This window comes from Emys orbicularis, chromosome 8 (assembly GCF_028017835.1).
Source record: "Emys orbicularis isolate rEmyOrb1 chromosome 8, rEmyOrb1.hap1, whole genome shotgun sequence".
Taxonomy (NCBI): domain Eukaryota; kingdom Metazoa; phylum Chordata; order Testudines; family Emydidae; genus Emys; species Emys orbicularis.
The window spans coordinates 68,982,408-69,000,550 of NC_088690.1; the positions used below are offsets into that span (position 1 = coordinate 68,982,408).

General features: G+C 42.8%; 1 protein-coding gene across 1 annotated transcript in view; it reads left to right on the forward strand.

Annotated features, from left to right (window-relative positions):
- The window catches only part of TEDC1 (tubulin epsilon and delta complex 1), a 221,172-nt gene that overhangs the window by 5,866 nt on the left and 197,163 nt on the right, over positions 1–18,143 (forward strand). The window contains exons 3-4 of the mRNA XM_065409430.1: positions 2,521–2,577; positions 9,615–9,817. Coding sequence (XP_065265502.1) covers positions 2,521–2,577; positions 9,615–9,817 — 260 coding nt within the window. The remainder of the gene's footprint in view (positions 1–2,520; positions 2,578–9,614; positions 9,818–18,143) is intronic.

Below are 18,143 nucleotides of genomic sequence, written 5' to 3' on the forward strand. Positions count from 1 at the left end.
AGCATGAAGTAATGCATCCATTTTCATTCCTTGTCTTGACTCACATTTCTTTCTTCCTAGTATGCATAAACTCAGAATAATGTGTAGTTCTCTGTTGAATACAAAGCTGTAATTCATTGGAAGGGTTCTGCAGGCGTCTTAAATCAGAAGGGCACAACATGAGTACTGTATCACAGCTTGGCCCGTATTCACTAAACTTTCTTTTTCAAGTGAAATGTACATGCTGAGAGGGGTTTATTATAAAGATCAACAGAACCATTCTGTGTAAATTCCCTTACCTTAATGAAGTACCTCAGTAAAGCATTGGCCAAAAAACAGGCACTGTACTGCAGTAATTAGCGTTATCTGCTATATAAGGAGCGGTTTCAGAGTAGCAGCCGTGTTAGTCTGTATCCGCAAAAATAACAGGAGTACTTGTGGCACCTTAGAGACTAACAAATTTATATAAGGAGCATTTTTCTCTCTTATTCTGCACTGAGTATCATGCTCTTCTTTTGGCAGAGTGCATCTATCTATCTTAGGTATTTATCTGGTCATCACTGCCATGGTATATGAACATCTCACACTATTTTAAACAGGGTGATTGATTTAAATCACTAGTCAGGAAGGCTCGATTTAATCATGGATTTCTACATAAAAGTACATTCTTGTTGGTTGTTATAACCTTAATACATATTCTTCACAACTCAGAGATAGATGTAGGTTTCATTTTTAGAAGGTACACACTATACATTTTTAAAGTGATTTATTTTGAAAATTTTTCAGATTAGTTTTACAGCTATATCAGAAAATGAATGATTGTTTGGTTATTTCATTTACCAAAGGTAATTGAAGCAGATATTTATGAAGTCATTGGGAGGTGAATTATCTCCAATTGAACAGGTTAATCATTAACATTTGGAAGATTTTCTTGCCATGCTGTATTAGGAGGAGAACATCACCAGACAGACATTTAAATTGTTTTATTTAACTAAAACAACAACATTATGTATTCTGGATGTTTTTCTTCAACAGGAAACATATAATATTTTAACAAAACAAGCATATGAATTTTTGAATTTAGTTAAACATTCAAGTTTTTTAAAATCAGGTTTGTTTTTGTTAAAATTGTTTTTAACTAAAATAGTTAAATGAAATATTAAAAAATAAATAAATAGACTGTCAGCTAGGTTAACATGAGAAACTTAAAATATTGGCTTCTGCAGCTAACTTAGTCGTCTTCACCTTCATTTTCCTGTTTGTTCATAATCTGGAAAAGAAAAACAAGCTTTCCTGCTTTTTCAGGTCCGAAACGATTTCTCAATTTGGAAAGGAGAGTTTGTTGCATAAACAAACTGGGCAATTTTTTAATCAATTACCTCTTTTTGTAATCTGCTGGTTCTTATCACAAATTTATCTATGGTTGTTTCTGGATGATGGAGTATTTCCCTGCTCGCCCACAGATTCCCCCATGAGATCTTGGGCAAGTCATTTAGGCCTAGATCCTCAAAAGTATTTAGGCTCCTATGTTCCATGCCTTAGTCTTCCCCATTGGTATAATGGGGATAATAGCATTTCCCCCAACCTCACAAGGGTGTTTGCAAAGTTAAATACATTTAAAAGCAGGGTGGATAAAAATCAATTATTTAAAAAAAATATATAAAATCGGATTTTTTTGATAAAATGCTTTTTGAGGAAAAAACCTATCTAAAGATCGTTTTAACTAAGATACATTATTGCTCAAAGATATCTCATCATGGTATAGGGATTATAAATTCTAATTCTATAGTATGAGACAATATAGTCATGTAATGTTTAAGAAAAGTTTTGTAAATGAGTTCCAGTAGTTCATGGATTAGGACCCAATCTTATGGGGGTCCAGGGGCTTCTGTATAGATTATTTAGGTTAATCTTTCTATCTACCCAATGGGACTCAGTGCTCAGTCTAGAAGATATCAGCAGAGATGCTTAGTTTTGCAGTTCTCAAACTGTGGATTTGTGTCTCCAGAGATAACATGCTTGTTAACAGCAAAAATGTTTTTAAATAAATCAATAAATAATATATAGAGGTGAGAAATAAGAGACCTCAACCCTATTGTCCCTCTGCAAATTTGTGTACACAGAGCCAATCCCTTACCTCTCTCTAAAAGTGCAAAAAGTTTCAAAAAGTTCAATGAATAGAAGATTGTTGGGGGCGGAATAGATCTGGACAAGGAGAAGAAGTCTGGAGATAAATGTGAGAAGGGAGGGACAGGCAGTAGAAACAAAAGTGAAACTGTTTGAGCAGCATATTCGAGAAGTCTTGAGGTCTTTCTGAGTGTAGCCTTCATTGTTTTGAGATCTACCATCCTATTCTCTCTCTAGAAGGGAAAACCTATAATGGCAGCAGGCCGTAAAAGAGACCCAGTTGGGGAATATTTTAATGAAGTTCCTCTACCTGTGCGTAAGACAAGCACGTGTGCATAATGCAAACAGTGCAAAAAGAAATGCAAGGCCTGGTTGCCCGAATGAAACAACATCATGAGAAATGTTCCTTCTCAGGAGGTAGCTGCGTTGAAGATGATGAAAGGAACATGTCTGAACATGCAGGATCTTCAGGTTGGTAATTTTTTTTTTATTTCATACTTCTTTCTTAAGGACTGCCTGTCTTCCTTCTGGACTATTCTTGAATTCTCATGTTTGAGCAAAAAATATAGTTGTTACTCTATGGTACTATCATTTTAGATGCAGTTGTGATAAAAATATATAGCTGAAATAGGCAGATCTTCCTTTTACAATTTCACCTTTAAAGTAGTACTGAGTGTCAGTGAATGCAATGAGTAATACTAAATGAGCAGTCTGGTAATAATAATTAAATAAATGCACTGATTTATTTTGTTTAGGAGAATCCATCTGCAACATACAGGATTCTGAAGACTATCTACCTTCAAGATCACCATCATTTTCTATAGTTTCAGAGTTATCTGCCAATGACAGTTTTCAGTCACATCATGTATGTCACATAGCCACAGTATATCACCTGTAGCAAAAAGAAAAAAAAAAATCTCCGTCATCCAGAAACAAGCATCGATAAGTTTGTGATAAGAACGAGCAGATTACAAAAAGAGGTAATTGATTAAAAAATTGCCCAGTTTGTTTATGCAAAAAACTCTCCTTTCCGTATGATTGAGAACCCACACTTCATTAACATGGTTCAGTCATTAAGACCAGTCCACCCAACAGAACAGATGACGCAGGCAAATTGCTGGATAAAGTGTATGAAAGAGAAATCGAGCAGTGTGCAAAAGGTCTAGAGGGTGAAATTGTTAACCTGAGTCTTGATGGGTGGAGCAATGTCCACAATGATCCTGTTGTATGTGCTTGTGTGACAACAGAAGAAGGGAATGTCTTCATTACAGAAACAATTGATACATCAGGAAATGCACACACAGCAGAATACTTACAAGAAGTAGCAGTAAAAGCTATAACAAACTGAAAAAAAATTCAAAGGTCTGGTATGTAGCTTGGTCACAGACAATGCTGCAAATGTATCAAAGATGAGAAGAAATTTAGAAGAGGGAGTGAAGAGAGTCCCAAGCGAATTCCATACGGTTGCAGTTCTCATTTGATGCACCTCCTAGCCAAAGACTTCAGTGTTCCAGAAATAAAGGCTAATGTTGTTGAAATTGCAAAATACTTCCGTAACAACCACTTTGCAGCAGCTGCTCTGTAAAAAGTTGGAGGTACCAAGCTAATTCTCCCACAAGATGTGCGATGGAACTCAGTAGTGGACTGTTTTGAGCACTATATCAAGAACTGGCCTAATCTGATGACAGTCTGTGAACAAAATCGTGAAAAAATGGATGACACTGTCACAGCCAAAGTTCTCAACATTGGGCTTAAGACAAATGTTGAACACATGCTGAGTACCCTGAAGCCCATTTCTGTAACCTTGAACAAAATGCAGGGAAATAGCTGTTTTATTGCTGACACTGTTGAAATTTGAAAGGAACTGAGTGAGATCTTAAAAAGAGAACTATGCAATGACAGAGTTAAATTACAAGCATTAAAAAAACAAATGGGACAAGCACTATCTCCAGCTCATTTTCTTGCAAATATTCTCAATACTCGGTACCAGGGTCAAACCTTAATTGCTGAAGAAGAAGAGTTGGCTATGACATGGACATCTAGCAATCATTCTTCTATAATGCCAATTATAATAAACTTCAGAGCTAAGGGTTAACCATTCAAGAAATATATGTTTGCTGCTGATGTTTTAAGTCACACCAGTGAACTGGTGGAAGTCACTTAAGCACTTGGATTCAGAGACTGTTGAAGTGATAATCTCACTTTTAACAGCAGTAGCTTCTTCTGCCGGTGTAGAAAGAATATTTTCTTCCTTTGGACTAAATCATTCCAAATTGAGAAATCGTTAGGGACCTGAAAAAGCAGGAAAGCTTGTTTTTCTTTTCCAGATTATGAACAAACAGGAAAATGAAGGTGAAGACGACCGAGTTAGCTGCTGAAGCCAATATTTTAAGTTTCTCATGTTGACCTGGCTGACATAGTCTATTTAATTTTTTTTTTAAATATTTCATTTAACTATTTTACTTAAAAACAATTTTAACAAAAACAAACCTGATTTAAAAAAACTTGAATGTTTAACTAAATTCAAAAATTCATATGCTTGTTTTGTTAAAATATTATGTTTTCTGTTGAAGAAAATATCCAGAATACATAACGTTGTTGTTTTAGTTAAATAAAACAATTTAAATGTCTGTCTGGTGATGTTCTCCTCATAATACAGCATGGCAAGAAAATCCTCCAAATGTTAATGATTAACCTGTTGAATTGGAGATAATTCACCTCCCAATGACTTCATAAATATCTGCTTCAATTACCTTTGGTAAATGAAATAACCAAACAATCATTCATTTTCTGATATAGCTGTAAAACTAATCTGAAAAGTTTTCAAAATAAATCACTTTAAATATGTATAGTGTGTGCTTTCTAAAAATGAAACCTACATCTGTCTCTGAGTTGTGAAGAATATGTATTAAGGTTATATCAACCAACAAGAATATACTTTTATGTAGAAATCCATGATTAAATTGAGTCTTCCTGACTAGTGATTTAAATCAAATCCACCCTGTCACTGGATCTCTTACATTGGAGAAGCTGTCTTTATTTATTCTAGCCTGATAGAGGAAAATGGAGGACTGGCTGCCCCCACCACTAGCTTTACCGCTTTGTGTTCTCTCCCTTTTCCAACATGTAAATTCTTAGGTGGTCTCCAACCTCCAGATAATGACCATTATGTGCTGCTCTATTTTAGGGAAAAAGGAAGCAAATGCTAACCTTTCCCCAATTTGGTGTCATTTTCTCTTTATGAAAACCCTTTACCACAGTTACAGCAATTAATTTTGTGTGAGAGACAAATGTATAAAGAAAATGAGAAGACAACACAGAAAACGGTAGAATAATTAGCTAAAACCTTTCTCTGGTTAGGCAAACTCCTTCCCTTTCAATCTATCTAGACAGCAGTCATGTGGTATTGGTAGGGCTGTCACTGTTAGCTGATGCCCATTTTTTTCATCAACAGGGCTAGGCAGTTATAAACAACTGCCACATAGCTCTAAAATGTTCCAGGAGTATTGTCTTCAATATGGTATTTCAGCTAAAGTCCCTTGTCTACATCTGATGGCTCCTTTATTGACGAAGACCTTGACCTGGCTATATATCAGCTGTAGCCTAACAAGGCTCATGATCCAGGTAACATCCACTCCACGTTTCTCTCACCTTGGACCAGTCACCAAAAGCTGGCTTCTTCAATTGGTGAATTGCTGTACCCAGGATTGTAGCATCCCAAAAGCCTAATGCAGCATGAAGGTCGTAACTGTTCCCAAGCCAGAGAAACCATTGACAGATCCAAAGAGCTACCAACAGATTTCTTTGCTGTGTGTTACCTACAAATTGATGGCGAGACTAATCCTGATGTGGATTAATGAGATATTTGATCTGTAGCTGCCTCATGTTCAGGCTGGGTTCAGGAGAGGATGATGCACTCGAGATTAGGTACTTTGTCTGACTCAAGATACAGAAGATGCATTTGTATAAGGAAAGAAGTTTGGTGTAGTTCTTATTGATCTGAGAGTAGCCTATGACAGTGTGTGTGGCATTGCCAAGCTGCTGCAAGCCATTCCTTGTAGCCCGATGGTGTGGTTCATCCAAGAAATGATCAGTAATTGCAGCTTCATTCTGTGAGTTGGGGATAAAATCAGTCACCTTACACATCTCTGCAATAGTCTTCCACAAAGGTCAGTGCTGGCTCCCTTTTTGTTCAATATATACACACGTGATCTTTCTGAAACTCAGGCCGAGAAGTGTGTGAATCCTGATGACATCTGTATTGCTGACACTGGAACTGACTTCTATGGGATTGAATTCTATCTCATCCACGACATGTATACTTAGTCGCCATTGATAGAAATGAGTGGTCAAATTCTCAATGAACCAGACAGTGGCATCTACTTCCATCTAAAAATCATCTTGCCAATCAACCCATGTTGATCTGTGTCCAAGGCCAGATACTGCTATTCCATTCAGTTGTCACATACTTGGGAGTAAAACTCAACCATAGGCTGATATACCTGGAATACCTGAAAATGAAGATCTCTTCCTGTACTGCCTTGATACAAAAGCTATTGGGAGTCTTTGGTCCTTTGTACATCTGTGCTCGCCCTAGTGTTTGCTCCAGCCAAATTCAGTAGAACACCAGAGTTATGAACTGACCAGTCAACCACACACCTCATTTGGAGCCGGAAGTACGCAATCAGGCAGCAGCAGAGACCAAAAAAAAAAAAGCAAATACAGTACAGTACTGTGTTAAACATAAACTACTAAAAAAAAAGGAAAGCAGCATTTTTCTTTTGCATACTAAAGTTTCAAAGCTGTATTAAGTCAATGTTCAGTTGTAAACGTCTGAAAGAACAACCATAATGTTTTGTTCAGAGTTATGAAAATTTCAGTGGGACACCATGGCTGATTTCTTAATGCTTCTTTGCAATGGCAGCTCACACACATTGGGACAAGAGCACTAATGGCCCTTTACTGTGGATAGATGGTCAAGGAGCTGAAAATTACATTCTTACAGAATGGAGGCATTGGTGAGAAAGAGAGTCTAACATGCTAAGTAAATTCAGGAGTCCATCGTTGCACCTGCCACCTTGTCCACTTGATCCACATACGAGAGAGAGTGAGAGCAAGAGCTAAAGTCCTGTACAAACACATGGCCCCAGATCCTTGGCTGGTCTAAATTGACTTGAGTGGAACTGTGCTGACTTACATCATCTGAGGAGCTGGCCTTTACTTTCCTGTTCTGAATCCACAGTGGTAAAAGGAGTTGTAAACCCCTAGGCCCAGAAGCCTGGCTCCTTTGTCAGGAGGGAGATTAGAGAGTTCCATAGAATGGGAAGACATTCAAGAAGTTAAAGAAGTGAAAAAAATGCCCCTTCTACCTGTGATTATTTGGGGCATTCAGAACACAACCTGCAATGAGTTTATTTGAAAAGCACACATGGACAGGCCCCCTCAAAGCATGGGACAAGCCATTAAAGTTCATATTCACACACGCTGCCAAAAATGCAGCAATCCGATAATGTATCTATTGCAATCCAGAGAGAGTGATTCCAGGGGCTGCTGGGACAAGTGGTCCCCTTCTTGTGGCTGTAGAACAGAAATTTGCTAGATTTAAAACCGATTAAGCCCCTGCGATGTGCTCCGTCAGGAGTTCTGTCCTTGCCACAAGACAACAGTGTTGGGCTAGGTTGTGGTGCCTGCTTAGTCATGCTCACAGTCTTGTTTTCTGATCTGTATTTATGGTGAGGAGCCTATGTCCATCCAGCATTTGCACATGGAGCACACCCATGTGCTTAGGTACTGTTCCTAGCCTGTGCTGAGGAACAACAGTTATACATGTTATACATGCTGCATCTTCAAGAGTGCTCCTATTCTGGATGCATTGTGGAGTGAGGGGTTCTTCGGGGATCCTACCCCCTCTGTGGCTAGGAAAGGCTGGATGTGGCTCCCAACAACACTGCTTCAGTTTGCCAGAGGCAGGTCACTCAGTCGAAGCAAAGTATTTACACCTCTACCCCGATATAACGCTGTCCTCGGGAGCCAAAAAATCTTACCGCATTATAGGTGAAACTGCGTTATATCGAACTTGCTGTGATGCGCCGGAGTGCACAGCCCCACCCCCCTGGAGCGCTGCTTTACTGCATTATATCGGGTCGCGTTATATCGGGGTAGAGGTGTACTTATGTTCCCATTGCCGAAATGGGATGGGCTTACTGCCTGTGTAGATTTACCAGCTCCTGCCAGTGACTACTGCTAAGTGATGTGCTGCTGCTGAAGTGTAATGAATGCTATTCGAGTGTAATGAGTACGTTCAAGCTTAGGACTTCCAGTGGCTGTGTCTTAGCTTTGTATGGTTGCCTCTAGCATGCAAAACTCCTTTAACACTTCAGAGCTCAAGTGATGTGGTTAGACGCTTTTTCTCAAGGAATTATTTTTTAAGATTAACAAATAACCTTTCTAGAGTCACAGGTTTCTCTTTCCATTTGTGCTTTTTCTTTGGAAGTCAGGCATTGTTATTTTGAGCTTCATTAGTCAACAGCATACAGGGAAAAAAGCTCACAGTGCATGTGACCAGACAAGAAGTTTATCATGCTAGTGACAAGGAATAGGTAAATGAGGAATATACAGATGTGATAGAGGACACGGAAGTTAAGCACTGACTACGTGGGGCCCTGGGTTTGGGTTTACTGATGCTTTGTGGTGAAACAACCTGGAGATATTGAAACACTTCACTTGGGAAGGGAAGAAACTTTATTCGCTGGTTTAACCTTTTCTCTTTCTCCCCTAGTGAAGTGACACTTGCTTTACAATCCATAGTATTTGCACTGTAATTGAGAGAGACAAGGTGAGTGAGGTAATATCTTTCATTGAACCAACTTCTATTGGTGAAAGAGGCAAGCTTTCAAGCTAAGCAAACCTCTTCTTCAGGTCACATTGCAATTGTCAAATAAAATCCATTTTCCTTCACCACGGAAGAGAATATAGCTGAGCACAAAATGCAGTCTCTGCAGCCTGGTGTGCCTGTTGTATGTATGATGCTTATTTGCTCACTGGTGCTCAGAGATTTGTAGTAGGCTGTGGAAATTTTCATTTCTAGGTTTTGATCCACCTCAGTTCAACAGTGACCTAAAACAGTTGCCATTTTGTAGCGTGTTTGGTGGCCCATATGAAAGCAGGGGTGGGTTTGAGCCCAGTGGCTAGTAGGAAAGGCACCCACCACAAGCCAGTTGCAAATTGGCCTTGTTAGTCTCTGAGAGGCCAAGGTCTGAATGGGTCTGGAGACTGAATTTCTAATCCCCTCTATAGAGGTGGTTCCTGCAGGTCAGGGTGGGGCAGCATAGGGGAAGCTTGCATTCTTGCTGCCTGTACTGTATCTGTTCATGCCTAACCAGAGAACATCAGTCTCCCTTACCCTTAGTATGACACGAAATTTGGTTAATTTTCTCCAGGAAGCAGCTATTCCTGGAAAAGGGTGGGCAGTGCAATGTGACACATTTTCCTGCTTTTCTACTTTCCAGGCACCCAAATTAGGTTTGTAAAGTCAGTGTTACGGTACCACGGCTATGGCAGGCCAGAATTCTATCAGCTCCCTTCCGATGGCTCACAGGGTAGCAGAGAGTTGCTGCTGGCATTTTCCTGGCTCCTAAACAGAATCAGCCTGCTGGAGCGGCTACTGACTCTGAATAGAGTGAAAATCGGGGATGAAGCCTCTGTGTGCACGGTGAGTAGGTTTTTTGTTTGTCCTCTCCACCCCATCAATTGCTAATCTGCTACAATAGTAGGATTTAAAATGGCAAGTTTGTGTGTATTATGGGTTTCTGGATTTTCCCTTTCTAGACCATACCTGTGGGTTCTCCTACAATTTAGGCAAAGGGGTGGGCTGTATGAGGTCTCTCTCGGTGTGTGGAATATGCCAGGAAGTGGCAAATAGCATTTTAAGAAATATTTGGGTGCCTAATAGTAGCTATCCCTATTCATTGAGTAACTAATGAGCTTTCAGCCTTCCTGAGGGAGTAGTGAGATTTACTGTTATGCTTCCACCAATAAAAAGATGTCATTGTGCAGAAAGCGTGCTCTGGAGCGAGCTAAGGCTAGCTGGGAATCTGCTGTATCTGGTGAAACTGGGAAATCTGTAACGGTGGCCAAGCAAATTGCACAGACCAATAACATTTGATAACTTTCCATTTAAAATTCTCTACTTCACATACAAGGTCTAGCACATGATACTCTCTAAACTCTGCCTGAGTGTTATGAAATAAGTTGGGGAATGAAGAAATGAAGATAAGGGAAGATGGGAAAAAAATGGGTTTGCTTAGTCTGGAAAAGAGAAGACTGAGAGGGGGACATAACAGTTTTCAAGTATGTACAAGGGTGTTACAAGGAGGAGGGAGAAAAATTGTTTTTCTTAACCTCTGTGGATAGGACAAGAAACAATGGGCTTAAATTACAGCAAGGAAGGTTTAGATTGGACATTAGGAAAAACTTCCTAACTGTCAGGGTGATTAAGCACTGGAATAAATTGCCTAGGGAGGTTGTGGAATCTCCATCACTGGAGATTTTTAGGAGCAGGTGTCATAACTATACAGGGAAGGGTAACAGCTCTCCTGTGTACAGTACTAAAATCCCTCCTGGCCAGAGACTCCAAAATCCTTTTACCTGTAAAGGGTTAAGAAGCTCGGGTAACCTGGCTGACACCTGACCCAAAGGACCAATAAGGGGACAAGATACTTTCAAATCTTGGGGGGGGGAAAGGCTTTTGTGTGTGCTCTTTGTTTGAAGGGGTTGTTCGCTCTTGGGACTGAGAGGGACCAGACATCAATACAGGTTCTCCCCATCTTTCTAACAAGTCTCTCTTATTTTCAAAATTGTAAGTAAAAGCCAGGCAAGGCGTCTTAAGATTTACTTTGTTTTCTCAACTTGTAAATGTACCTTTTACTAGAGTGTTTATCTTTGTTTGCTATACTTTGAACCTAAGACAGAGGGGGGTCCTTTGAGCTCTTTAAGTTTGATTACCCTGTAAAGTTATTTTCCATACTGATTTTACAGAGATGATTTTTACCTTTTTCTTTAATTAAAAGCCTTCTTTTTAAGAACCTGATTGATTTCTCATTGTTTTAAGATCCAAGGAGTTTGGATCTGTATTCACCAGGGAATTGGTGAGAGGTTTTCTAAAAGCTTCCCAGGGTAGGGAATGGTGGCAGCGGACCAGAACTAAGCTGGTAGTTAAGCTTAGAAGTCCTCATGCAGGCCCCTACATTTGTACCCTAAAGTTCAAAGTGGGGATACAGCCTTGACATGGTGGCAGAGCGGTGGGATTCGTTTTAAAGCCAAAAGCCAGTAAGAGATTATTTTTTCCTTCTAGCTGCTTGGAAAGCAGAGCTGAAGGTAGATGCATATCTTATCTCTCCTTGCCTGAAGGCAGAGGTGTTAAGTTTTTTTTAACGAGGGCCTTTGTTAAGAGAAGGGTTCAAAGCGAGCAAACTTTGACTGGTAAAGGCAATTTACAAGCTGAATTGTTTTTTTTTTTCCTTTTTACATCCTCGGGAGTAGCTTGTTAAAAAGTCTCTGTTAACTCAGCAGCAGCCAGAGCTAAGTACATCCCAGTTTCAGTCAACTGCAGAGGGGTGTGACCCAGCACAAGAAAACAGGAAAATGACTACCAAAGAAGTAGCTAACAAAATAGAACTGGCCAAACTAGAAGCAGAAGAAAATGAAAGAAAACATCAGAGACTGCTTCAAATTAAAAAACTTGAAGAGGAGGCCCATGAAAGAGAAGAGAAAGCCAAAGAGGAGGCCCATAAAAGAGAAGAAAAAGCCAAAGAGGAGGCCCACAAGAGAGAGATGGAGCTGGAAAAAGCCAAAGAGGAGGCCCAAGAGGAGGCCCACAAGAGAGAGATGGAGCTGGAAAAAGCCAAAGAGGAGGCGAGAGAAAAAGAAAGGAAGCATGAACTGGAAGCAGCAAGGGCTAAGCAGGATGCATCAGACCATCCTAGCAACTCCTCTCCAGGTACCACTTCCCATCCCAGAAAATTCCCCACCTACAAGGCAGGCGATGATACTGAGGCCTTCTTAGAAAATTTTGAAAGGGCCTGCCTTGGATACAGCATCGCTGCAGACCAGTACATGTTAGAGCTGAGGCCGCAGCTCAGTGGACCCTTAGCAGAGGTGGCGGCTGAAATGCCTAAGGAACACATGAACAGTTATGAACTTTTTAAAAACAAGGCCAGAATCAGAATGGGGCTAACACCTGAGCATGCCCGTCGCCGGTTCAGAGCCCTAAGGTGGAAACCCGATGTGTCATTTACCCGACATGCCTACCACATTGGGAAAAATTGGGATGCCTGGATATCAGGAGCAAATGTTAAATCTACGGAAGAGTTGCCCTTCCTAATGCAAATGGAGCAGTTTTTAGAGGGTGTTCCTGAGGAAATAGAAAGGTACATCCTAGATGGGAAGCCCAAAACTGTAACCGAGGCGGGGGAGATTGGAGCCAAATGGGTGGAGGTGACAGAAAAGAAAAAAGCTAGTAGCAGTTGGAGCGAATATCAGAAGGGGCAAGCCGAAACAAAACCTTACCACCGGGGACAACCCAAGGCCCCACCCACATCCCAAGGGAAACCCCAGACGCCTTCTCACCCCACCACACCAGTCTCCATCCACCAACATCGCCCCGGTGATACCTTAGCAGGGCGATGTTTTAAATGTAATGAACTGGGGCATATAAAGGCTCACTGCCCCAAGAACCCCAACCGATTACAGTTCATTACACCCCAATCACACCAAAGATCCCCAGACCCAGATGCCTCTCTCATACCCTCGGAGCGAAGGGAAACCTTGAGAGTGGGCGGAAAGAAGGTTATCGCTTGGAGGGACACTGGGGCACAAGTGTCAACTATCCACCAATCCCTAGTGGACCCCAAACTCATCAACCCGGAGGCTACAGTGACAATTCAACCCTTCGTGTCACAGTCTGTAACCTTGCCTACAGCCAAGTTGCATGTCCAGTACCAGGGCTGGTCAGGAATGTGGACTTTTGCAGTCTATGACAATTATCCCATCCCCATGCTGCTGGGGGAAGACTTGGCCAACCATGTGAAGCTAGCCAAGAGGGTGGGAATAGTCACCCGCAGCCAGGCTAAGCAAGCTTCCACCCCCATCCCTGTTCCTGAGCCGTCCACCAGGGCCCCGTCTGTGTTACCAGAGACCCAAACAAAGGTGGTGGAACCGGATCCCCTGCCAACGACTGCAACAGCCGTAGTGGATCCAATCCCAGAGACCCAGCCAAAGCCAGTCCCAGAACCGGAACTGGCAACGCAACCAGCACCAGAACCATTGCCAGCACTGAGTCCAGCGCTTGCAAGCCCGTCTACAACTCCAATGCCAGAGGGCACCAGCGAGTCTGAACTGGTGGAAGCAGCAGATAACCCTACCCAAGAGGCTCAGCCAGAGCCTGAAATATCACATAGTGCACCAGCGGACAGCGGTTCACAGTCAATGGAAACAGCCCCAGCACCTGCATCGCTTCCAGAGGGACCAAGCCCCAGTCCAGAGTCCAAGGAGGAACTGATGTCTCCAGCATCAAGGGAACAGTTCCAGGCCGAGCAGGAAGCAGATGACAGCCTTCAGAAAGCTTGGGTGGCGGCACGGAGCACCCCACCGCCTCTCAGCTCTTCTAACCGATCCCGGTTTGTTGTAGAAAAAGGACTTTTATACAAGGAGACTCTTTCTGGTGGGCACCAGGAAGACTGGCATCCTCAAAGACAGTTGGTAGTTCCCACTAAGTATCGGGTAAAGCTCTTGAGCTTAGCCCATGATCATCCCAGTGGCCATTCTGGGGTGAACAGAACCAAAGACCGGTTGGGGAAGTCCTTCCACTGGGAGGGAATGGGCAAGGACGTTGCTAATTATGTCCGGTCTTGTGAGGTGTGCCAACGAGTGGGAAAGCCCCAAGACCAGGTTAAAGCCCCTCTCCAGCCACTACCCATAATTGAGGTCCCATTTCAGCGAGTAGCTGTGGATATTCTGGGTCCTTTCCCAAAGAAGACACCCAGAGGAAAGCAGTACGTACTGACTTTCATGGATTTTGCTACCCGATGGCCGGAAGCTGTACCCTTAAGCAACACCAGGGCTAACAGTGTGTGCCAGGCATTAGCAGACATTTTTGCCAGGGTAGGGTGGCCCTCCGACATCCTTACAGATTCAGGAACTAATTTCCTGGCAGGGAACATGAAAAACCTGTGGGAAGCTCATGGGGTGAATCACTTGGTTGCCACCCCTCATCACCATCAAACCAATGGTCTGGTGGAGAGGTTTAATGGAACTTTGGGGGCCATGATACGTAAATTCGTAAATGAACACTCCAATGATTGGGACCTAGTGTTGCAGCAGTTGCTTTTTGCCTATAGGGCGGTACCACATCCCAGTTTAGGGTTTTCACCATTTGAACTTGTGTATGGCCGCGAGGTTAAGGGGCCATTACAGTTGGTGAAGCAACAATGGGAGGGGTTTACGCCTTCTCCAGGAACTAACATTCTAGATTTTGTAAGCAACCTACAAAGCACCCTCCGACACTCTTTAGCCCTTGCTAAAGAAAACCTAAAGAATGCTCAGGAAGAGCAAAAGGCCTGGTATGATAAACATTCCAGAGAACGGTCCTTCAAAGTAGGAGACCAAGTCATGGTCTTAAAGGCGCTCCAGGCCCATAAAATGGAAGCGTCGTGGGAAGGACCATTCATGGTCCAGGAGCACCTAGGAGCTGTTAACTATCTCATAGCCTCCCCCACCTCCAACATAAAGCCTAAGGTATACCATGTTAATTCTCTTAAGCCCTTTTATTCCAGAGAATTAAACGTTTGCCAGTTTACAGCCCAGGAAACAGATGACGCGGAGTGGCCTGCAGGTGTCTACTACGAAGGAAAAAGGAATGGTGGCGTGGAAGAGGTGAACCTCTCCACGACCCTGGGACGTCTGCAGCGACAGCAGATCAAGGAGCTGTGCACAAGCTTTGCACCGATTTTCTCAGCCACTCCAGGACGGACCGAACGGGCATACCACTCCATTGACACAGGTAATGCTCACCCAATTAGAACCCCACCCTACCGGGAGTCACCTCATGCCCAAGCTGCTATACAAAGGGAGATCCAGGACATGCTACAGATGGGTATAATCTGCCCCTCTAGCAGTGCATGGGCATCTCCAGTGGTTCTAGTTCCCAAACCAGATGGGGAAATACGCTTTTGCGTGGACTACCGTAAGCTAAATGCTGTAACTCGTCCTGACAACTATCCAATGCCACGCACAGATGAGCTATTGGAGAAATTGGGACATGCCCAATTCATCTCTACTTTAGACTTAACCAAGGGGTACTGGCAAGTACCACTAGATGAACCCGCTAAGGAAAGGTCCGCCTTCGTCACCCAGGCAGGGGTGTATGAATTCAATGTACTCCCTTTCGGGTTGCGAAATGCACCCGCCACCTTCCAAAGACTTGTAGATGGTCTCTTAGCGGGATTGGGAGAATCTGCAGTTGCCTACCTCGATGATGTGACCATTTTTTCTGATTCATGGACAGAACACCTGGAGCACCTGGAAAAAGTCTTCGAGTGCATCCGGCAGGCAGGACTAACTGTTAGGCTAAAAAGTGTCAAATAGGCCAAAACAGAGTGACGTACCTGGGGCACCAGGTGGGTCAAGGAACTATAAATCCCCTACAGGCCAAAGTGGATGCTATCCAAAAGTGGCCGGTTCCAAAGTCAAAGAAACAGGTCCAGTCCTTCTTAGGCTTGGCCGGATATTATAGGCGATTTGTACCACACTACAGCCAAATCGCCGCCCCGCTGACAGACCTAACCAGAAACAGCCAAATGCAGTTCAGTGGACTGATGAGTGTCAAAAGGCCTTTAACCAGCTTAAGGCAACACTCATGTCTGACCCTGTGCTAAGGGCCCCAGACTTTGACAAACCGTTCCTAGTAACCACAGATGCGTCCGAGCGGGGCGTAGGAGCAGTTTTAATGCAGGAAGGACCGGATCAAGAATTCCATCCTGTCGTGTTTCTCAGCAAGAAACTGTCTGAGAGAGAAAGCCACTGGTCAATCAGCGAAAAGGAATGCTACGCCATTGTGTACACGCTGGAAAAGCTACGCCCATATGTTTGGGGACGGCGTTTCCAACTACAAACAGACCATGCTGCGCTACAGTGGCTTCATACCGCCAAGGGAAATAACAAAAAACGTCTTCGGTGGAGTTTAGCTCTCCAAGATTTTGATTTTGAAATACAACACATTTCGGGAGCTTCTAACAAAGTGGCTGATGCACTCTCCCGGGAAAGTTTCCCAGAGTTAACTGGTTAACAATTGTTCTTGGAATGAAACATATTGTTAGTTTTTATATAATCAGTAGTATGTCTAAAGGTACATGTGTCTTGTTAACTCTGTTTTCTCCTAGAACTCCAGGAAGAAATCACAGCCAGTGTGGAACCGAACGTCCAACACTATCTGTGATTTGGGGGGCGTGTCATAACTATAAAGGGAAGGGTAACAGCTCTCCTGTGTACAGTACTAAAATCCCTCCTGGCCAGAGACTCCAAAATCCCTTTACCTGTAAAGGGTTAAGAAGCTCGGGTAACCTGGCTGACACCTGACCCAAAGGACCAATAAGGGGACAAGTTACTTTCAAATCTTGGGGGGGGGGGGAAAGGCTTTTGTGTGTGCTCTTTGTTTGAAGGGGTTGTTCGCTCTTGGGACTGAGAGGGACCAGACATCAATCCAGGTTCTCCCCATCTTTCTAACAAGTCTCTCTTATTTTCAAAATTGTAAGTAAAAGCCAGGCAAGGTGTCTTAGATTTACTTTGTTTTCTCAACTTGTAAATGTACCTTTTACTAGAGTGTTTATCTTTGTTTGCTATACTTTGAACCTAAGACAGAGGGGGGTCCTTTGAGCTCTTTAAGTTTGATTACCCTGTAAAGTTATTTTCCATACTGATTTTACAGAGATGATTTTTACCTTTTTCTTTAATTAAAAGCCTCCTTCTTAAGAACCTGATTGATTTCTCCTTGTTTTAAGATCCAAGGGGGTTTGGATCTGTATTCACCAGGAGTTGGTGAAAGGAAGGAGGGGGGAAGGGTCAATTTCTCCTTGTTTAAGATCCAAGGAGTTTGGATCTGTATTCACCAGGGAATTGGTGAGAGGTTTTCTAAAAGCTTCCCAGGGTAGGGAATGGTGGCAGCGGACCAGAACTAAGCTGGTAGTTAAGCTTAGAAGTCCTCATGCAGGCCCCTACATTTGTACCCTAAAGTTCAAAGTGGGGATACAGCCTTGACAGCAGGTTAGACAAACACCTGTCAGGGATGGTCTAGAGATAATACTTAGTCTGGACTAGATGACCTCGCAAGGTCCCTTCCAATCCTATGATTCTATAAAAGGTGATTTCTCCCTCCACGCTTACACACCTACTCCAAATAAACTCCCTGCTCTTAGCATCAAAGGACACGGAGGCTGAATTTAAAATGACCAGTGCTAAGTGTTACAACCTGGCCTGGTACTCTTTTGCATGGTCACCAGTGAGATGTGAGTGGACCCAGTCTCTGGATCCTATGCACTTCCAAGCCAACTAGGTCAGGGTAGAGTCTTGTCACTGTTTTTAGCCATAGAGCACACTCCTGGGCTCAGACTTCTTGCCCAATGTCCTTCCTTGGGACATGGGGCACTGCTCCCCAAAGATCTCCTGAACACTCCCTCCAGTCTCCATCTAGGCTGTGGGCACTTTGGACTTCTAATTTCGTCCCTTTGGGGACAATGTGGTAGGAAAGCAAGGAACACAGACTTGGTAAGGGAATTTCTTGGCCACAGAGACTTTACTCTGAGAGTTACAGATTTTTGAAGACAACAAAAGTCCTGAGACACCCCTCCCTTCGTCTGATCTTCTCCTTCCTTTGTGTCCGAGGTTCATCAGCATTTATAGACTCATAGACTCATAGACTTTAAGGTCAGAAGGGACCATTATGATCATCTAGTCTGACCTCCCGCATGATGCAGGCCACAAAAGCT